Raw genomic sequence first — 19,660 nt, 5'->3', positions numbered from 1 at the left:
GTTGATAAATAAGACATTTGTTATTTTGGAAGGCTGCAATACACATATTCCATGGGCATTGGCATTTTGTTTTTAAGATGTTAGTATAGAGATTAACTCCTTTAGCAGAAAAGCAGCACAACAGCAAAAGCATTTTGTGAAAAGCAACACATGGAAAGAAACAGCCTTAGTCCTTACCAAGTTCTTGCCTTTCTCTAGGCTGTTTTCTGCAGAGGAGAACACAGGGCTGCTGTTGGTACTGAGGTCCTACAGGGAGATGTGATGGATGTTACCCACATTTAGTGTAATCAGCTTAAATAGTAACATTAAGACAGAAATGAAAGCAGGCAGGAGAAAAAGGTGAAAATTGCTCACCTCATACTGAGAGCAAAGAGACTTCAGGAGTTTGAAACAGGACTCCCGGTTCCGCAGTGACACAAACACGAACTGTGGATCCACCAAAAAAAAACCAGACATCAGCAATAAGACCAAAGAAAGACGCCTTTTACAACTGGTGTGAACACTACTGTGAGATTACATTCTAACATTAGTAAAGATACATGATCCTTATTATTCAGGGGAAGAAAACGAGATATAACCACCCAAAGGTAAATCTAAACAAAAATCTTGAAAACATTAGAACTTTCATTTACGTTTAATAACATCTGAGGGAAAAAAATACCAACGTAGCTTCTTTTTTTACAGAAATGGGTGAGGGCCTGAAGCAGTAAAATGAAACCATATTATTATTTTGGAAACAATGCATTCTTTTCAGGCAAAATGAATGCAGGCCCCGCCAAAAATATGATGGAAAGTGAAGACAAGCATTTACAAGAACTTGCAGATTCAGATGAAGAAAAACATTAAGAGTATAATTCTTCCACAAACTGCATTTTTCTAAAATGACCTACTCCTATTTATAATTATTGCAATGCTTTGTTTTATATCCTCACCTTTTCTCCATCGTTTCTTCGGATAGACAGAGCATTTGGCACCAGGAGAGCTGTGTTCTGTTTTTTTATAATGGCCACCAAGCTCACGGGAATCACCACCTTCAACACACAGAGTTGCCAAGTGGGTCAATGTCAGGCAGAACAGGAGTCTTAATCTTGACTAAAACATTAAGGGTTAAAGCTTTGCTTTCCTAGCACAAATACATTTGCAGCTAATTTTCCAGAAGAGACAAAAATACATTTTCTTTTTTACTCTTGCTTTTCGTCAAGCTACTATCCATTTGCACTGGCTAACTTTATACTGAAGCAAAAACCTAAAAAAACAAAAACAAAAACAAAGTGAAAGCCTGATGAAACCTGACTTTTGTAATGATTAACAGAGAAGACTGTCTTTCACAACAGTTTTGAAGGAATGCCATTTAAACTTACTGACTTTTTGGTCATCATATCAATGAGGAAATGTAATGGAATCAAAGGGGATACGTATTTAAAAACAACAACAGGAAACACTTCTTCGCAAAGTGGTTTATAGAGTCTAAAACACACTTTCCGGCTCATGGTAGCAGCCAATTTTGTGATTTAAGAAATAAATTTAGTAGAAATGAGAGGACACCATTTAGTCCTTGTAGCCAGTTTGGTTGTCAGTAGCTAATTGATCCAAATGTCCAAATGCCTCTTGAAGGACTCATGGTGTTGACTTCCACAATATGACTGGGTACTGTGATCCATATTCTCACAACCCTTTGGGTAAAGACCTGCCTCCAGTTCTCTGTTTTTATACACTTGCACTTATTTCAGGAAACAGCTGAATACTCAGATGCTCGGTTCAATTAGAAACTAAATGGGTCAAGTGCAACCTTTCAAGTTTGTAAGAATGGGGTCGACGAGTGTTGTTTACCTTGGTGTCTTTTAGAAGCACAGATGAGTAGAAACAGATGAAGTTTTCAGACACAAACATTTTACCATGGTACGGCACCTCCTTCTGCAGAGCACATGTAAAAGCTGCAGGAAAACACTTTTATTACTCAACTGCACTTGCTAACCAGGATTTAACAACAGACTGGGTTAGAGTCCACACTAAGGCTGCTCGCTGTAGCTTGAGATAGCTGTCATATGGTGTTTTGACACAGAAAGGCTGATCTATAAATGACCCTTAAATTGCAAGTCCTTCATCAAGTCAAACATCATCACGTCCTGCAATTATGTCTTTATTGTTTTCACAATCACTACATTTTGCAGCTTAACAAGATGGTGTTCCAAAGATCATATGCTATATCATCACGTAACAGGTAGCTCTTTGTGTGCTGGTGCAAACACAGCTGACTGGATTTCAAGTGTTAGCCAAACCTAGACATGTCTGTGGCTTCTGGGGCTGAAAGGTGACAGGGCTATTTTCAAAACCGAGTTTGGTTCTATTCAATTCTATGTCCAAGAAACACTTAATCTTATAATCTATAATCCATTGCAATAAATGTTACATAAAGTACAGGTAGGAAGAGGATTTACATGTTCTTTCCATCTTTACATCTGTGTGGTGTGGGCTGTTTAAAGTGCTGTGTTCTGATTGTGTGGAGGTGTATCTGTGGGAGCTGCAGGCTCTGCATTCTGGCGTGTTACTCAGGAAAACAAAGGCCAACTCACTGTGTGTTAAAGCCTCATGCTCTGGAACGTCTTGGAAGAGCTTGTGGAATGTTTTATTGTGCTTTACAAAGCTCTGCAAGAGACAGAAATGTTTTATTCAAAGTTAAATATATATAGTAGCTAATCTAGGGTAACAGATGCAAAATTAACATTTCTAATGTCTGAATAGATGCAATCTATGTTCCACAGAATGAGTTGCACACTCCGTGTTCACATCATATTCCAAAACCAGTACCCGACTGTGGCTTCCCACTGCAAAACTGAACCCTTGTCCTGATGTGGCACATTTGGAATTGTAATCAGGGCCACACTCACTGCAAGATTTTGGTAACATTATCAGTGCTGTGACTGTGTCTCTGTCACCTTTGTTGTAGCCAAGGGAACACTGCCCTACAACTAGATATCTCCATAGCAGGGCAGCCGCTTACATTTTTGCGATGCTTGTGCTAAGTAACATAAGGGCCGTAAATACAGAGTGCACTCCTGGTGGGTGGGGGTGACTCTGTAAGCAGAGAATACACTGGTAACCTGGTTTTGTTAGTTTTTCCTTCAAGCTAAAAGGTTTAAAAGCCTGCTCTTAGTTAGGGCCTCCGTGTGTTTTACAGGATGCCCAAGGCAAGGCAAAACTTACATTTCTACTGACGGAGCCTGTCCCCTCTGTTTTCTCCAGCGGCTTCTCATATGTGCAGTCAAACGTCTGGGACCTGCAGCAAAGGTGAAGACTTGAAGTTGAAATGCTCTGTGTCCTGGCAGTGTCAAGCTTGACCCTTCATGCAGTCAGCTCTCAACTGCTCTGTGTTTCATTTACGCGTTGTTTAACACGCCTCAAGAATATACACCTTTTCTTAATTAACGCATTGAGTACCAGTTGCCAGGATGAACAGAATTGCTCGGGTGACACACAGGCAGCTGGGCAGGTTTTGTCTTCCAGCCTCTGTCATCTAATCCCATAAAACGTAATGACTAAAACTGCTGACAAATAATTAATTCTCTAAAACTCTAAATAAGGAAAAACTCATTTGTAATGTTACTTACAAGACTTTGAAATAAAAAGGCATTTCAAAAAGGTCCAGAGTAGAAGGGCTGAAAATAATTAAAGTATTCCCTTAAACCGATAAACATTGCCAAACATTTGGTTTAAAAATGACTTTTTGTACAAGTCTAAAAATTAATGCAACAGGTTTAGTATATAAACATTTTACATAAATAAGAGTGTGTAATTTGTCTCATTTGTCAGTTCAGCCCTCTGGTTGGGACTGGACCCAAAACCTCCCTACACTTTACATACAGGTTTATGGGGAATTCCTTAATTTTGGAATTTACACAGATTTTTCAGGAATCCACCTGCCATGTCAGGACGCTGCCTGCTGTTTCAGGGTTCGGGGCGGACGAGGCGGCGCTCAGAAGGACAGGCAGAGGGCCAGACAGCTGTTCGTACCTCGGGGCTCCTTGCTTGGCAAGAGCCTTGTGGAACTGCTGCATCTCCAGCTGGGCCTCCTCTAGGCTCTGAGCTTTCCTGGGCTCAATCTTCATCCTGCTCTTCCCCTTCTTCAGCATCGCCAAGCCTCCCCCGCTTTCTGCCTGGTAACTGGAAAGGCAGAGCAGGAGCACAATTCAGCTTGTGTTAGTCTGTGTGTCTGTGTGTCTCTCTCTGTGTGTGTGTCTGTGCATGCGTCAACCTGCATGTTATTTTCGTCTCCTTCCCTTTCCTTGTTTCCTTCGGGAAGCTGTAACTCACTTACAGAATTTCCAAGTTTGTTAATTCACCGTTTCAGAGATCTGTCACCAGCAATGACGGCCTTTTGATTTGGTTTAACAGTAGCCTGGGAGCCGTGGTAAGGTTACATCAACACCAAAAGAGCCTTCTGTGTAATTCATTCTCTTTCGACTGGAAACTCTGATCTAACCTCGTTAAAAGGTATAAGCCACACATAAGAATTTCAGTCAATCCAATCTACATCTACAGCTCCTAACATCCTCCTTTCTCATCATCGACAGGGTACACAACACATGACACTTATACATTTAAACAGCTTTTGATATGGGAAAGATTGAGTGACAAAAACTGTCACTTTTAATAAAGCCGAAAAAGGTACTGTTTTACAATTTAATAAAAGTACAAGAAATGTTAAATACCTGGATTTTTTTTTTAAAAGTTTGACAAGACAATTTGGTTATAGTTATACATTAATATAAAAGTGGTAGAAACCAGTGAAAGATTTATCCTGCTGAATTAACTACACAAAAAGTAAAAAGAAGCGTCTGAGAAACAGCACAAATTATATATTTCAGATCTGCTTTCTCTAAAGATCGTCAGGCTCTGAGCCTTTTCATAAAATGAAGGCAGTTTTTGACAAAGTTGTCTCTAACCTCTGACACCATGACCAATGTAAGACAATCTTCATACCTGTGCACAGACTTTCCTCTTGTAGTACGGAAACAGCTCTCTACAGAAATCCGCATCTTAATGCTGCAGTTAATATAAGACTCTTGACTCTTCCTTCAGTTTTAAGTCAGTCATGTCACAAAAAAGCAACTGAAAAGGCACAAGAACATTTTCCAGTCTACACCTAACTTCTCGAAGTTGGCTTCAGAAACCCATTTCTTCAACAAGCAAGCCGGTGCTCTCAGTGCTGAGTGAACTGGACTGACGTTGAGCAGCACCTGTAGCAGGTGTAACACCACACCTTTTTCTAAAAAAGCGAGGAAGCGTTTCCATGACGTAATCGTTAAATGCAGGCCTTTTTTTCCCCACAGACTGACGGTAAGGAGAAGAGCTGCCACTACCCTGCGCAAAAACGAGTCTCTTCTTGCATATTGATGAGGTGGAGAATCAAATGAAGAATCAGCAGTATCATGTGGGAGCCAGTACAGCAACACCATGTGCAGCTATTGAGCAATTGCAGTTCCAACCAAGGGCGCCTTACACAGCGCTGTCGTACAAAGCCCTCGGTATACATTAAAAACAGGAGTTTCTGTGCAGGTGTTCAATGCCTAGAGGCACAGCTTCAGCATGCTGCATGTGTTGGTCTCCACTAGCCAATGTATTCATATAGTAATAGTCTTCTAGGGCTCCTGTGTCTCTCAAGAGTTAGTTGTGTGGGATGAAGAACTTTAAATGCCAAGACACTAGATTAGAACTGAACAGTACTAGTCTTGAACTCTGCTGGAAAGGATGACACAAAACAAAAGCATGGCACGTGGAAATTCAGAACAGGCCCAAACATAAGATGTAGGATGGATATAGACGCTTTCCAACAGCATTACTCTCTTCCAGCTGAAGTAACTAACCCAGCCATGCTGTCAAAGCCAGGTGCCTGGCTTCTTTCAAGAGACTGAGGATTGAAATTGGCTGTACGAGATCCTGGATCAATAACCTGCTACATGCCAAAGGAGATAGGGGTCTCCTGCCATTTGTAATCACTCCTCTGCTCAGTTCTGTGATAGGAGTGAAGCAGCTGGAATTGGTCTGAAGAAAGTGAAGAAAAATCGAAAGGCTATATCTAAATCTGTAGACTCCAGCCCTTCTGCTCTACCACTGCCACTCAGGACACAGAGGAAAAAACACTCTGTCTTTCTAAAGGGTTACAGCATTTTTCTATTACAGATGCTTAGACCCAGCTGAACACGCACAGTAAGATCACAATTTTCAATGTGTCAACTCTTCAAGACACTGACTAATAAACCGAGATATGTGGAGGTTTCTATCTGCCTTTGATCATTTTGAAGACGGCTGGTTGGTTTCTGCTGATCACAACACTGTCAGATTAGAGTACACACTAATGTCTAGGTACTTCAGAAACATCAGCACTCCCACTGCTTATTAAAAGAAAATATATTCTCAGGTGCACTATGCCAAAACATCAAGAATACTAATGGAATTTAAATTCATTTGCAGAGTGAAACAAGTGTTTAAAAGCCACCTGAACTTGGAATGTTGACATAACTGCTAGATTAGAAATCTGGACACCTATTAGTGCAGTGGATTCAATCATATACAAAACTATGAAATCAGACTTTTAGCATATATGTATTTTGTTCTATTGATTTTACAATAAAGAATGTAAGGTTAGTTGTGCTCGTTACTTCTTGAAAATGTATGTTTTTTTATGTTCTGCAGATGGTTTTCCATTGTGACCTTCCAACTAGAAACAGAAGTAACTTGAGGAAAACATGAGTGAGCCAAGAACTGGAGTGCTACTTTGGCAGTTAACACTTTCACTCACTTGCTAAGAACAGATTTAATTGTAGAGAAAACAGCAATAACACCAACATGAATATGACAGGAATATGTAATTTTCCACATGTCTTTATTAAGCCAGTTCCAGTCACTAATCAGGACAAGCCGAGTTCAAAGTTTGGTCCTACCTCTGAGGATGTAACATCAAAATGAGTCACTTTCTAGTAACTAGCAGCTGTTGAATAGTTCACCACCTGGTTTTCTGCAAGTTGTTATAGATAAAAGCATTTGCTCAATTACAGTCATTGTTATATCATAATGTATTCCAAACTTTCCTAACTTTCGAATTCCTTGTTGTTGATGTTTTTGGTGTATTGTTGGGGTCTACCGCAAAGCAAATTTCCCCTGGGGGATAATGAAGCTTAAATTGAAAGTGCTCAGATCTGGGTTGCTGCTGTAAGTGGTGCTGGTGGACCAGTACGTGGCACTCTTTCCACTAGACCAATACTCCAGTATCCCCAGTGAAACAGGACCCCTCTGTTCACCACTCCCCTGGTCTACTGTGTAGTAGATGAGGTAGATCTCCTTCATAAGAACAGCTGTCTCTTTCATTATCCAATATACATCTAAAAGATGCTTCTAGCTTGCAGAATAATGCAACAGGGGGCCTTTGGGAGGGAATATGGGACTCCCTACGCAGTGTCTGTAGTGCTCCAACTGCACAGATGAATTAAAACACCTAGGTACCTCCTCTAATCAACGTGAACCCCTTAACCTCACTCAGGGAAACCACAGAGACCCCATTAATGAGATCATTTACCAGCTTTATTACTCCTGCCAGAGCTACAAGTCTTTAACTTACAAATTCTGCCTTTCCTTTTAATAATAATAATAATAATAATAATAATAATAATAATAATAATAATAATAATATTTCTTTATTAGCCCTATACAATTTCTTGCATTAGGAATTCGTCTTTTTGTATACCCCAGCTTTTCTCCATGGAGACACAGACACACAGACACGGAGAGAAGCTGGGGGTCAGAGCGCAGGGTCTGCCATTGTACGGCGCCCCTGGAGCAGTTAGGGTTACGGGCCTTGATCAGGGGCCCAACGGAGTAGGATTCCTCTGCCGGCCGCGGGATTTGAACCGGCAACCTTCCAGTCACAGGCACAGATCCTGAGCCACAGAGCCACCGCTCCGCCCTGACTTTTGACATTAACTAAAAAAATGTTCTCACTGAACACTTTCAAATACAGTATTACTGAGGGTGTTTTGCACCGATTGTTATCTCCTAGCAGGATGTCTTTCGTTACAAGTTGCTCATCACAGTACCGAAAGACAGAGGCTCAGCACATAAAACTTACAATTGCTGCCCATGTAACCCCGGCTTCTAGAGAGAAAGAAAAAGTCTCTCACATTTTGTGAAGATGTCCCAACGATAAGGTCTTCATTGTGTTTTTTTTTAGGTTTTCCTTGATTTAGTTATGGGATTGAACATTATTTACTGAGACCATATCTCTTGTAAACCACTTCAAAATAAAGGAAAAAGGAAGATCTATTATAGAAAAGTATATATTTTGTATTTCGAGCAGAAGGAAACAAGTCCAAAGCTATTTATGGCAAAGTATCTTGTAGCCTGAAGTTTCTGTATGCTCAATTCTGCATTTACAATTTCGCTTACAATTCATTGCAACTAAAAAACACCATAAAATTGTTCAAGATGTATTATACAAAATGGACCTTCATAGAACCCAGTCAACATCAATTTACCCGCTTTACAAAATTAATTTTGTTAACTTCTCCCAGTGTTCAGCTAATCGAAAAGACAATAAGGTACAATGAAGTACAGCACGCAGCGCATATGAGCACAGCATAATATCTTCTCAGCTCAGCTTTGAATTGAAACTGCTGTACCAAAACAAAAATGTACTGTACTTACTAAAGACTGTCCAAAGAGCACTTCCTCATCAAACTTGTCTTCATGATTTGAATTATATCCTTACAACTCAGTCTGGTTCTTCTGTTAATCTAACATTCACTTTCAAGCCTGACCCGATTCCTCACTACCAGCTAAGAGGTGACTTCCTCCTCAGGGGCTGGATTTATGTAGAGTGCGATCGGTGTGGCTGATACGGAAAGGGGGCGGGACGCTGTCTTCAGTTTAGCCCAATCAGGTGTGCCACATCTAACTGAGTCAAAGGCCAACTGTTGCTATAGACAAAGGTTCTACCTCCACCTTTCACCCTCTTCACACACCAACTCAAGCTGACAAACACATTTTAAGAACTGCATAACAAAAGGAAGAGCCCTGGGGAAAGACGTTACAGGCCAAATGTTGTCTACCCTTCAACCTTTACCAAGTTATAATTAATAATTAATAATAATTGCTTACACTTATATAGCGCTTTTCTGGACACTCCACTCAAAGCGCTTTACAGGTAATGGGGACTCCCCTCCACCACCACCAATGTGCAGCATCCACCTGGATGATGCGACGGCAGCCATAGTGCGCCAGAACGCTCACCACACATCAGCTATCAGTGGGGAGGAGAGCAGAGTAATGTAGCCAATTCATAGAGGGGGATTATTAGGAGGCCATGATTAGTAAGGGTCAATTGGAAATTTGGCCAGGACACCGGGGTTACACCCCTACTCTTTTCGAGAAGCGCCCTGGGATTTTTAATGACCACAGAGAGTCAGGACCTCGGTTTTACGTCTCATCCGAAGGACGGCGCCTGTTTACAGTATAGTGTCCCCGTCACTATACTGGGGCATTAGGACCCACATGGACCGCAGGGTGAGCGCCCCCCGCTGGCCCCACTAACACCTCTTCCAGCAGCAACCTTAGTTTTTCCCAGGAGGTCTCCCATCCAGGTACTGACCAGGCTCACACCTGCTTAGCTTCAGTGGGTTGCCAGTTGTGAGTTGCAGGGTGATATGGCTGCTTGTACGGCCCACCTTCATAGGACATTTCTCACGGCTGCTTTTGGTTTTACCCCGATTTCCTCTTTGCTACCTTATGTCAGCTTCTTGAATATTTCACTACTGTGCAGCACGCAATAGCAACCATGCTGTCCTTAAGAGGGTGGCAGTGAACCCAGGAGGCATCACCAGCCTGTCTCAGGGATAACTGCAGCCTGGACAGAGCACACTCACTCATTCACACGTACAGGGGTAAGCCAGACGTCCATTCACGCAAACAGCAGGTCTGCGGACCGTGGAGAGGAAACCAGAGCACTGGGAGAAGACCCACATGAACACACAGGCAGAACATATTTGAAATAGTTTAACCAGGGGGGCAGAACAGACATAAATGCAAAGTAATTTTAAAACACCTTCACATGAAAGCATTTTTGTACAGTTTCTCACTCCACAAAAGGACTACAAAATTATTTAGACCACTTGGTTTGGAGACCAAAACTCCAGACACTGCAGTGAAGTGAAACTCTCCATCCATTTTAAAGAGGCTCTGATTATGTACAGTGTCAGAGTGCTGAACTGCAGGAATGTATTTCTACTGCTAGTAGCTTTAGCACTAAGTTACACTTAATATGTTTGTTATAAGGATTCTCCGACAGATACTGCAGGATAAAGGCCAAGGAGATAGTACTCCCATCAACACCAAATTTAGTTTTTTTTTCTGAGAAGAATGTACCTTTTGGAGCAATTTATAGTGCAAACTATAATGTTAAATTTAGAAATGGATTATGGAAAAGCGGTAAAAAAATCCTGTCTTACAAAAGGAATAATTTGTTGAGTGTTTCTGATAGACTACCAGGAATCGGATAACTACCAGTTCTCTGTTAATATTAAAGGAATATAAGATTACTCACATGATATGGACAACCAGTTATGAGCAAAACAAGCTACTGCAATAAATTTAAACTTGTATTGGTTACTTCAGATTTGAATAAAACAATATTAATACACAAATCATTAACCAGAAGCCATATTTGTGTTGGAGTTAAAATCTATCCTGATATTAGTGTACCAATCTAACGACTCCATTTTCTTGACTTTTGAAATGTGAGAGATCGGCCTGTGGCTCATATCGAAAGCAATCAAGGACTGTTCAAATCCCTGCTGTGTTCCCTGTGTGAGTCCTGCCTCAGGTTGCTCCCTCCTCCTTGGCTCGCTCAAATCTGTCATTATTACCTTCTTTGTTATTTGCCAGGAAGCAAAATAATGACTGTAATTTTCATATGTATAGGTTCTTTAATCTAACACTTGTCAGGGCACTCAACAGCAACAAAACAGCCCTTTATAACCAGATTAAAAAAGCTTTTTCAAATAAATCCTCAAAGCTGTCTTGGATTTTCTGTAAATCTTCTTAGTGCAGTATCACAAACTCAATGTTGCATGTAGTACTTTTACTGTAAACCGCCCTACATTTCTGGAAAACAAAAAATATTAATAAAAAGGCATTCTGGAAAGCATTGCTTCTTCTGTGGCCTTTTAAGCTGTCACCAAAAATCCCCTTCAGCTGCCTGTCTGTGCATATACATATACATATACATATACATATACATATACATATACATATACATATACATATACACAGGCACTCAAAAGTTTAAAAAATCAATTATGAGTGTCTGTCATTAGACAGAAAATCAAAGTTTGAAAGATAACAGGCACATGAAAAGTGCTGTTGTGTGGTTTGAAACACATACAGTAAAAAGTGAGGTCTAAATAAGTATTTTTGTGTGGAGTTTTCAAGCGGCTGTTGGTGCCACCATTGGGTACGATTTCACACTGTGTTCCTTTTCAGAGGACATCATGATAACTCACTCAGCTCCTCTGTAGCTCCAGCCAAACCAAACCATATCTCCCGGAGCCGTGCTATTGAGACCCTCTCCTCCGGGAAGGCATTAGAGAGACCCTGGCTGAGGCGACTGCCACCTACACCTCAATCACAGAAGCGCGTGCCTGTACTGATCAATCAGCACTCCCCTGGAGGGAGTGAAAAAGTGACCTACTGGGAGAGACAAAAAGGAATTCTTTACTTTGCTGCATTTGTTCAAAGCTGCTGTTAATTAAATTAATTGCCCACGAAAATGGAACAGCCTGACAGCTAACACTTTGGAAAGTCAATGCAATCACTGTCTATTGTCACTCAGTTTGAAGTCCTGCTGATAAACTAATCCAGATAACTGGAGCAGTAGTTTGGGACTCCGGACCTGTAACTGAAAAGCAGTGGTTTTAAATACCGGGTGGGTGCTGGGTGCTGTTCCCCTGAGCAAAGTATTTCACCTGATCTGGTAAAATGTCCAGCTGTAGAAATGTAAGTCTATCTACGTAGAAATCCCAGACAAAGAAATGAACCCATGGAGTGGCTGGCTCTTTAAAATGGATATAAAGGCTTGTTTGCTCATGTGAAGGGCACTGGAAGGTACACCTTATTTAAAGGACTTATTACATGCGTGCAGTCCAGATCTTAATCTGAGATCTTCTTACTCTTCTGCAGACCAGGGTCCAGACTGGGAGTCCATGGACATCACACTTCATGTAGCATTTAATGTATAATTTAGTTTTACTCCTTCACTTTTCTGGGCTTTAGTTTCTTGTCACATCTGTTAACACATCTGAAGTGATAAAAAAAACATTTTTTATTATTTGACACTGTTTTTATTTTGCTGAAGTCAGCTGAAGTTCATCTTAGGAAGGCCAAAGATGAAAAAAAAAAACAGCCTAGTAGACTTTTTTCAGCTGTCACAGCGAGGCCGGTTGCCGGTTTCTCATTCCGACGGAAGCCGAGCTACGAGCTGAGAAAGGTCGCCCACTTCCCCAGGAAGCTGCATCATCTGTCAGCCAGGAGAAACCTCACCGAACACTCTTCCGTTCTCACGAAATGGCACCTGTGCCCAGGGCTGTGGGAATCTTCGCCAAGCCCCAGATAACCTTAATTTTGTGATTTTTGTGTTTTTGTTTTAGAGATTTTTGTGATTCTTATGATTTTTGTGAGCTCGGAAAAAAGACATTTCATTGCCAGCAACCACTGCTGCACGCTGTATTGTTGTGCATTTGATAAATAAACTTTGATTTGATTTGATGACTGAGACAGTCTCCTTTTGACTCTTTACAATAGCTTGCTTCACATCATGTCCGTGAAATCCTCCTGATGAATCAACACCTCTCTACTACATGTTTTCAGGGCAAACCTGAGACAAAAACACTTTTCAGTGTTTTTGAAAACTTATTTAGCACAAATATTTCAATGCAAAACACAGGGTGATATATGCAGATAGCAGAAAAAATTTACTAGATGGAAAAAAAAAAAACTACCATCTGCAAAAATCCTACAGTATTTATGTTATCTCATTTTCATTTTTTCTTCCATTGTACAGAAAAAATAAAAAGACAAGCGACTGTAGTACTGTATATATGCAGTAGGTAAAAGAACAGAATTTAAATCAAGGCAGGATATAAATGTATACTGCACCAGTAAGAGCTCATATAGAAGACATGAATATATGTGTACAATTTTACTGTATTACAAAAAAGATAATGCTACTCTGGCATCAGACAAGAGCAACTAGAAGACATTCCTTCCCTGAGATTAAAGGAATGCCTTACCTTGACAGGGTAAATGAACTGAATTGTTCTAGTAGAAACAGAGAGGATAACAATGAAAAAGTAAGGTGACGCAAATTCACATTTCATCTGAAAATATGCAACTGCTTAGCCAGTTTTTAAAATCTGTTCATTCTTGACCTTGCGCTGCGATCAAGTCATCAAGTCAAAGATGACAGTAATTATCAGCTTCCTTTACTTGAATAAGATCTGCTCCAGAGCCATAAGATAAAAATGCAGTACATAAAAATAATCACATTGTGGATTTTCCTTATAATCTGTAGTCTATATTGTCTGTTACAGACTGGTGTGAGATTCAGGTTCAAATTTCCCAATTTAAAGCAACTGATGAATTAACCATCTTCTAGTTTTCTAAAAACATTACAGGAACTTCTTTAAATAAAATAAAAATACCCTGAACAAAAAAACAGTCTAGCAAGTTCAAACAGAAACATTATTTTGTTATCATAAGGGAATTGCACTTCCAACACAAATGGTGTACCAACACAGAAAATCAGGAGTGAGTGAAAGCTTTTGTGCAATCTGGGCAGCAAGTATGAAGGGAAAAAGTAACAAGCTTATAAAAGAAGCAGCCTAAGTTGGGCAGACAAAAAAACAATTTCATTTCTGGCACAGTTGTCTGAGTAAAGAAAAAACACTTTCAGTTTCCATTTGACATTTCTGGTACGGCTTCAGCTCTTTAACATATTACTGTAAGCAATACAGTTTTCTGTTGGCAGATGACATGACTGAACAAAGGTTTTAAGAAAAGCACCCACTACTTTTCTCTGCATATACAGCAGGAGCCTTTTATATTAGTTTCAGTCAATCTACTTATGTTCTGCAATATGTTTTATAGGGCAAGAGCTGACAGAGAGTTTAGGTTTCTTATGATTAGTAGAAGTGCACAGACAGACATGTAATTCAATTAAAATTAAACAGTTGCCTATCGTCATCACTACGAAATACATAGATCCAGGCAACTTCTAAAACATAAAATGGATAAAACTACTATACATCAGGCTAATGTCAGCAACCTTGTCCAACATTTATCTTTGATCTGTAATATTCTTCAATATATTATTTTAAATCTCGGGCAAATTCAAATGTTTGATCTCTTAATATGTGGCTACAGTGTTTAATACCAGTATTTTTAAAATATATTTTGCAACATAGCCCCTGATATGAATTTACTTGACTCACCAAAATTGATAAGCAAAAATGTTCACCCAGAATAGTCCTTGATCACACAGCTGGAGTGCAATACCACTCATTAAACAGAGCAGAAAAGTATTTTCTAACCCGTGTGATTCTTTTATCTTAGAGGGGGCTCTTTTGCGATAAAAACCAGTTCAACTTGGTAAGCGCTGATCATTGTTTAAGATCTCAGATCATGCAACCACGACAGTGCGGCTTGATACTTGTTGCCATTTAAACAGCAGCTGAATTTGTCATCGGCTTTTTGCTGTTGTTCAGAAATGTACTGATCAAATCTCTTTGAACTCCAAGTATGCACAGTTTGCATCTATGACGGAAACTCCAGCTTGTGAAAGGGGTCATTCCAACTAGCGATAGAAATGGGATGGCTGGTGCAGTTGTCAGCATCACTGGCTCGCAGCGCTGGGGCCCTGGGTTCAGCTACAGACCTGGGCTGTGTTGCTGTTGGTGTGGATTTCTTCCCACAGTCCAATAAATACTTCTAGGTTAACTGGCTTCTAGGAAAATAGTCCCTAGGTGTGAGTGTCTGTCTTCCCCGAGATGGACTGCTGCCTCATCCAGGCTGTACCCTGCCCTGTGCATTTTGCATGCCAGGATATGCTCTGGCTCCTCCACAATCCCAAATTGGAAGAAGTGGTTAAAAATGGATGGATAGACGACAGAAATCTGATGGTAAACAGTATATATGCACTGGGCTCAATCTTTGTCGGTGAAAACTGGTCTACTGCGGAACGACCATTGACAAGGATCATTCCATTCACTTCAGAAACAGGAACTTCGCAAAAGTTCTCAGACACCGCAAGAGCTGCATGAACCACACAAGGGGAGATAAAACAGGAATCTCTACAGACCACATGGCCTGCAGAGTCAGGTGCGACTCTTCTATAGTTGCAGATCGTGTAATATTTCAGTGTAGGAAGATCTGATGGTGAACTAACTGGAGAGTCATTTGCAGAGCTGCCTGGCTGTCAGAGGGCTTAGATTTCTGGGCTTGTCACAACGTGTCCCAAGACAGTGACATCCTATCTGGGCGAGATCTTGGGGACTCAGATGACACTATGGCAACAGTTGTCACGCATGCTCGCGAATGCAGCCCATGTGGAGCTTGGAGAAGAGGACAATGGGGGAGAGCAAACAGAAAGATCAGCACATCAAACCTGGTCCATCTGGAAGCTTCTGGTCATGTCCAGTAGAAAATAAGCACCACATGCTTTTGTGCTTTATCGATCTTTGATTAGATGTTGAGTTGTTAATGTCTGGCATAATTAAAAAATCCATCTTTCCCCTGAATCATTTAAATGTATAGAGCTGTTCTCCAGTTTAAAATATCAATCCATTCATTTGGTGCCTGGTTCATCTGTGTGATGGTTGGACTGACCTCTGGCTAATCTTAATTCAGATCTCTCATAGGGATTGGAAAGAAAACAGACTCCAGGGGTAAAGATAGAGAGCTGAGGCTGAGATCGTGAGTACTGCAGGGCTGACAGCACAGCTCTTTTCTCCCAGAGTCAGATCTCCTTGGGTGACAAACAGGCTGGTTGTGGCAGTGAGGGGATTTTTCAGCATTCCAGAGTGGGAAACAACACAACAACAACCCCACCACCGCAAACACAAAACAATCTGGACCAGGTGAAAGAAGAGCACGAGCGTACTGAACTCCCTGCTCCTGCAGTTCATATTTACACACAAGGCCCTTACGATTAGCTGGTCAAAAGCTAATCTATTCAAATGGGAGGATCCCCATCTATTAAGCCCTCCTTATGCAGAAGCAAATATGCTTAAACTGTGAAGTTACTTATTACAGTTTAACATATACAGTAGCACTAGGGATCTTTGTTTTTCCAAAGATCAAAGATTCCAATATTGTGAGACTTACTCCTTGCCCTATAAGTTTCTGAGAATATTTTCCATATTGATAAAGTTAATGATTTTAAACATTGCAATCCAGGTTACTATATGCACATCTCTGATTTTATAAAAAATAAATAAATAATAGGTTAAACTGCAAAAATGCAAGGATGGAAGGCAAATTAAAGAGGGTCTGAGATTAGTAATAAGCATCAACTGTAAACTCGGTGATAGGGTCTTAAAAGGCAGTTGCTCAGAGCTAGTCAGTGAGGAACATGCCTACTCTCCCTGAGGCCAGAATGCAGACCAGGCATAAACCTGACTTTCATCTTAAAATCTATCCTGGCAGCATCCAACAGGATTGTTCATTCATCAAGGAAATCACAGAAATCTGTGGCTAACCCATCCCCTGAGATGAGAAAGACAGATATATTTGACACTGGCTTTCGAAGAGTAAGTATCTCAAATGTATGTATGATTATGCAAACTTAGAGGAGTCACCGGTGTGTGGTTGTCAAAGTTGTCAGATGACACACAAACAGTGTACAGAAGGCATGCTGATCGTGTGTATTCCTGCTTGTCCAGTTTGCTCTGCTCATGTGTTTCATAACCACATATTGGGATAAGAACCTCTTGTGACAAAAAACAATTTGGTTTTCTCAGCTCCTGTACTAGCTGCCGTCTGTGTTGTGGAAGTGTGGAATGAATTCCTCCAGCATGACAAAGCACTAGTACACTACTTAACTGGCAAAGCTCTGTCTGTTTTTTTCCTGACAACTTACTGATGGCTTTGAATTGCTGATGACACAAGTTTATGATGCAAAATATGATTCATGGCAGATATGAGCATTACAGCTGCACAGCACTGGGTGCCTGTGTTCAGTTCTGGAGTTTGTATGCTTTTCCTGTGTCTGTGCATCTGCCCTGCAATGGACTGGTGTCCCATCCAGGGTGCACCTGGATCGGACAGACTCCATCTTCCCTGCGACCCTGAATTGAATGACCAATTGAATGAATTGAATTGAGACCCTGAAGAGGTTCTTCAAAGCAAACTCTCACCTTGCTGATGATAAGGCTGTACATTCAGTGAACATTTTGAGGCCAACAGACAAGTGAGAAAACTCTCAAGCCACCAGGAAGCTTTTGAACTCTTGACACCTCTTGATTGGTAAACTAACACCAGCATAGGGGTCTCCTCCTGCTGCTGGCCTTGTGTAATATTTCATTACGCAACAACTGATTATGTAATGCTGTGGATCAGGTATCAAGATGCACAGACCTATTGTAATAGGATACCTCTTGGAGAAAATCAAGGATTCATGAATGCTTCTGTTCAAAAACTTGTCGGCAGTAAGGTTAATGCAGCCACATCAGCCAGCGGTTCCTCACAGAATGACAGCTGTCGTGCATAAAATAATCCTTGCAATCCCCACAGCACATATTTTCTAAATTCTAGATTCTAGTATCTCACCAGAGATGCAAGCTCAGAGAACAGCTACAGGAAAATCTTCAGAAGAGCCGAGTGATATTACAAACCGTTACATGACAGGAAATAATGCAATATATTATGAAACAATGCAGGTTCTTGTTATTGGTTTTCAGTTTTTTACACACAGCAAGTACAAGCATTTTGATTTCCACTAGATCATGAACAACAACTATCTAAACAATAACATTTATATTTATTATATGTTTTCAAGAAAACATAAATAACAATTATTTGATAAAATTCCAGAAGATTCTGAAATTCAAAGTTAACATTTAATACAGGTTAGTAAGACAGCAAGTGGAAAAAAACAAGGGTTTAAGGAAACACACTGGTACATTAAACTGCTACCAGTCTAACAATGAATTTCCCAGAATGCTGTTCCTTAGAGAGATAGAAGGATTAATAGATTATATAGACAATGAAAAAAAGTCAAATCAAAGTTACAGTAAAGTACTACACTTTTACTAAGAAGAGATTAGGTTATGGAAATACATTAGACTGCAGGTTCAAAAATGAATTTCTGTTCCCCATCATTGTAAGTGCATGACTCTTAAATGATTGCATTGAACAACATGTGCTTAGCAATCAGGTGTTACAGGCACTAAATATTCAAAGAAGTCCTATTGCTTGAGGAATCGGCTATACAATGATTGGTAAATGAAAATGAACAACCCATCATGACTATGGAAAATTGATTTATTGAGTAAATATTATGCAAATCATTAACTAACTGTTGAACAGCATATTAATGAAGTAACTCAATCACATGATAATGATTGACAGCATTTATAAATCATTGATTGCTGTTTATTCTATATGAAGTAATACTAATAACAGTGCCTTCATTCTTATTTTTAAAGGTCTGTTAGTTATTGTCTTCCTCATGCTCACCACCGGGAATAATCCATAGATGATATTCTTTATCCTTATGTGTGCCTTTCTTTGAGGCTTTTGTTGTGCTTAGAAACTGTCCGAGCACGGTAAATAAACGTAAAGTAAATGTTTAATTGCAAACAAAAGAGTCAGTTTTCATAAAGGCCCTGACATAACGGTTGTGTTTTATTAACAGCAAACTTCCTACAGTAATTGCAACAGATGAGGCATCTTACGTCAGTAATTTGCTCTGTGATGTCAGCATAAATGCAACAAGCACAGCATGTTAAGAAAGGTTTCAAAGGAAAGAAGGCCATTCAGCCCATCAGGTGATGTTAATTAATGTAGTTGAAGCACAGAAACTTCATTTGCATAAAAGGTAAACTTTGGATTTTTTTTTCAGTTTAATTAGAATATGTTACAATAATAATTCAAACCAAAATACACACATAAGTACCCAGTCCTGTGTTTTAAACAGAGCAGCCAAAGCTGTGATATGTTTTACAGAACCTAGTCTTGTCTAAAAGCTGGCTGAGCAAGGCCAGCCTGCAATCGTCAGCAGCCCAGGTGCTACAGGTCAGAGTGAACAGGGTCAAAGCTTTAAAAGAAGCAACTGTCTCAGCCAAACTGGCTACACTGCCGTGCTTCTCGATTCTTACCTTGGGCCTTTCTTTACATTCACACCATTGACGGCTGTGTCCTTTACTAACAATTAGCAGTTTTCTGAAAGGGGGTAATCTTGCAGAATAACCTACACTTCCACGAGGATGAGGATGATATCTTTGATTTTGTAACTGTTTCACAACACTGGTTGAGCTGACCCATCTTCTTCTATGGAAAACAAATAAATTGTAAAACAATCTGGGGTTACAAAGACAAATCCAGCATCTGTAACTGATAA

General features: G+C 40.2%; 1 protein-coding gene across 5 annotated transcripts in view; it reads right to left on the bottom strand.

The window, feature by feature from the left end:
- Positions 1 to 19,660, bottom strand: part of LOC148638927 (GRAM domain-containing protein 2B) — a 45,869-nt gene that overhangs the window by 7,600 nt on the left and 18,609 nt on the right. For 2 of the 5 annotated variants that reach the window (XM_088621751.1, XM_088621749.1), the window contains exons 2-8: positions 4,012 to 4,161; positions 3,205 to 3,277; positions 2,574 to 2,646; positions 1,831 to 1,934; positions 933 to 1,031; positions 355 to 426; positions 178 to 246 (exon numbers count right to left, since the gene is read on the bottom strand). In XM_088621751.1, the coding sequence (XP_088477877.1) occupies positions 178 to 246; positions 355 to 426; positions 933 to 1,031; positions 1,831 to 1,934; positions 2,574 to 2,646; positions 3,205 to 3,277; positions 4,012 to 4,161 (640 nt within the window). Of the gene's footprint in view, positions 1 to 177; positions 247 to 354; positions 427 to 932; positions 1,032 to 1,830; positions 1,935 to 2,573; positions 2,647 to 3,204; positions 3,278 to 4,011; positions 4,162 to 4,980; positions 5,254 to 8,697; positions 8,856 to 19,660 lie in introns of those variants that run through there. The other 3 variants (XM_088621753.1, XM_088621752.1, XM_088621754.1) reach the window with 3 other exon arrangements.

This window comes from Lepisosteus platostomus, chromosome 27 (genome assembly GCF_059453375.1).
Source record: "Lepisosteus platostomus isolate fLepPlt1 chromosome 27, fLepPlt1.hap1, whole genome shotgun sequence".
Lineage (NCBI taxonomy): Eukaryota > Metazoa > Chordata > Actinopteri > Semionotiformes > Lepisosteidae > Lepisosteus > Lepisosteus platostomus.
Note: the sequence above shows the minus strand (reverse complement) of the source record. Positions and strands in the feature narration are given on the sequence as shown.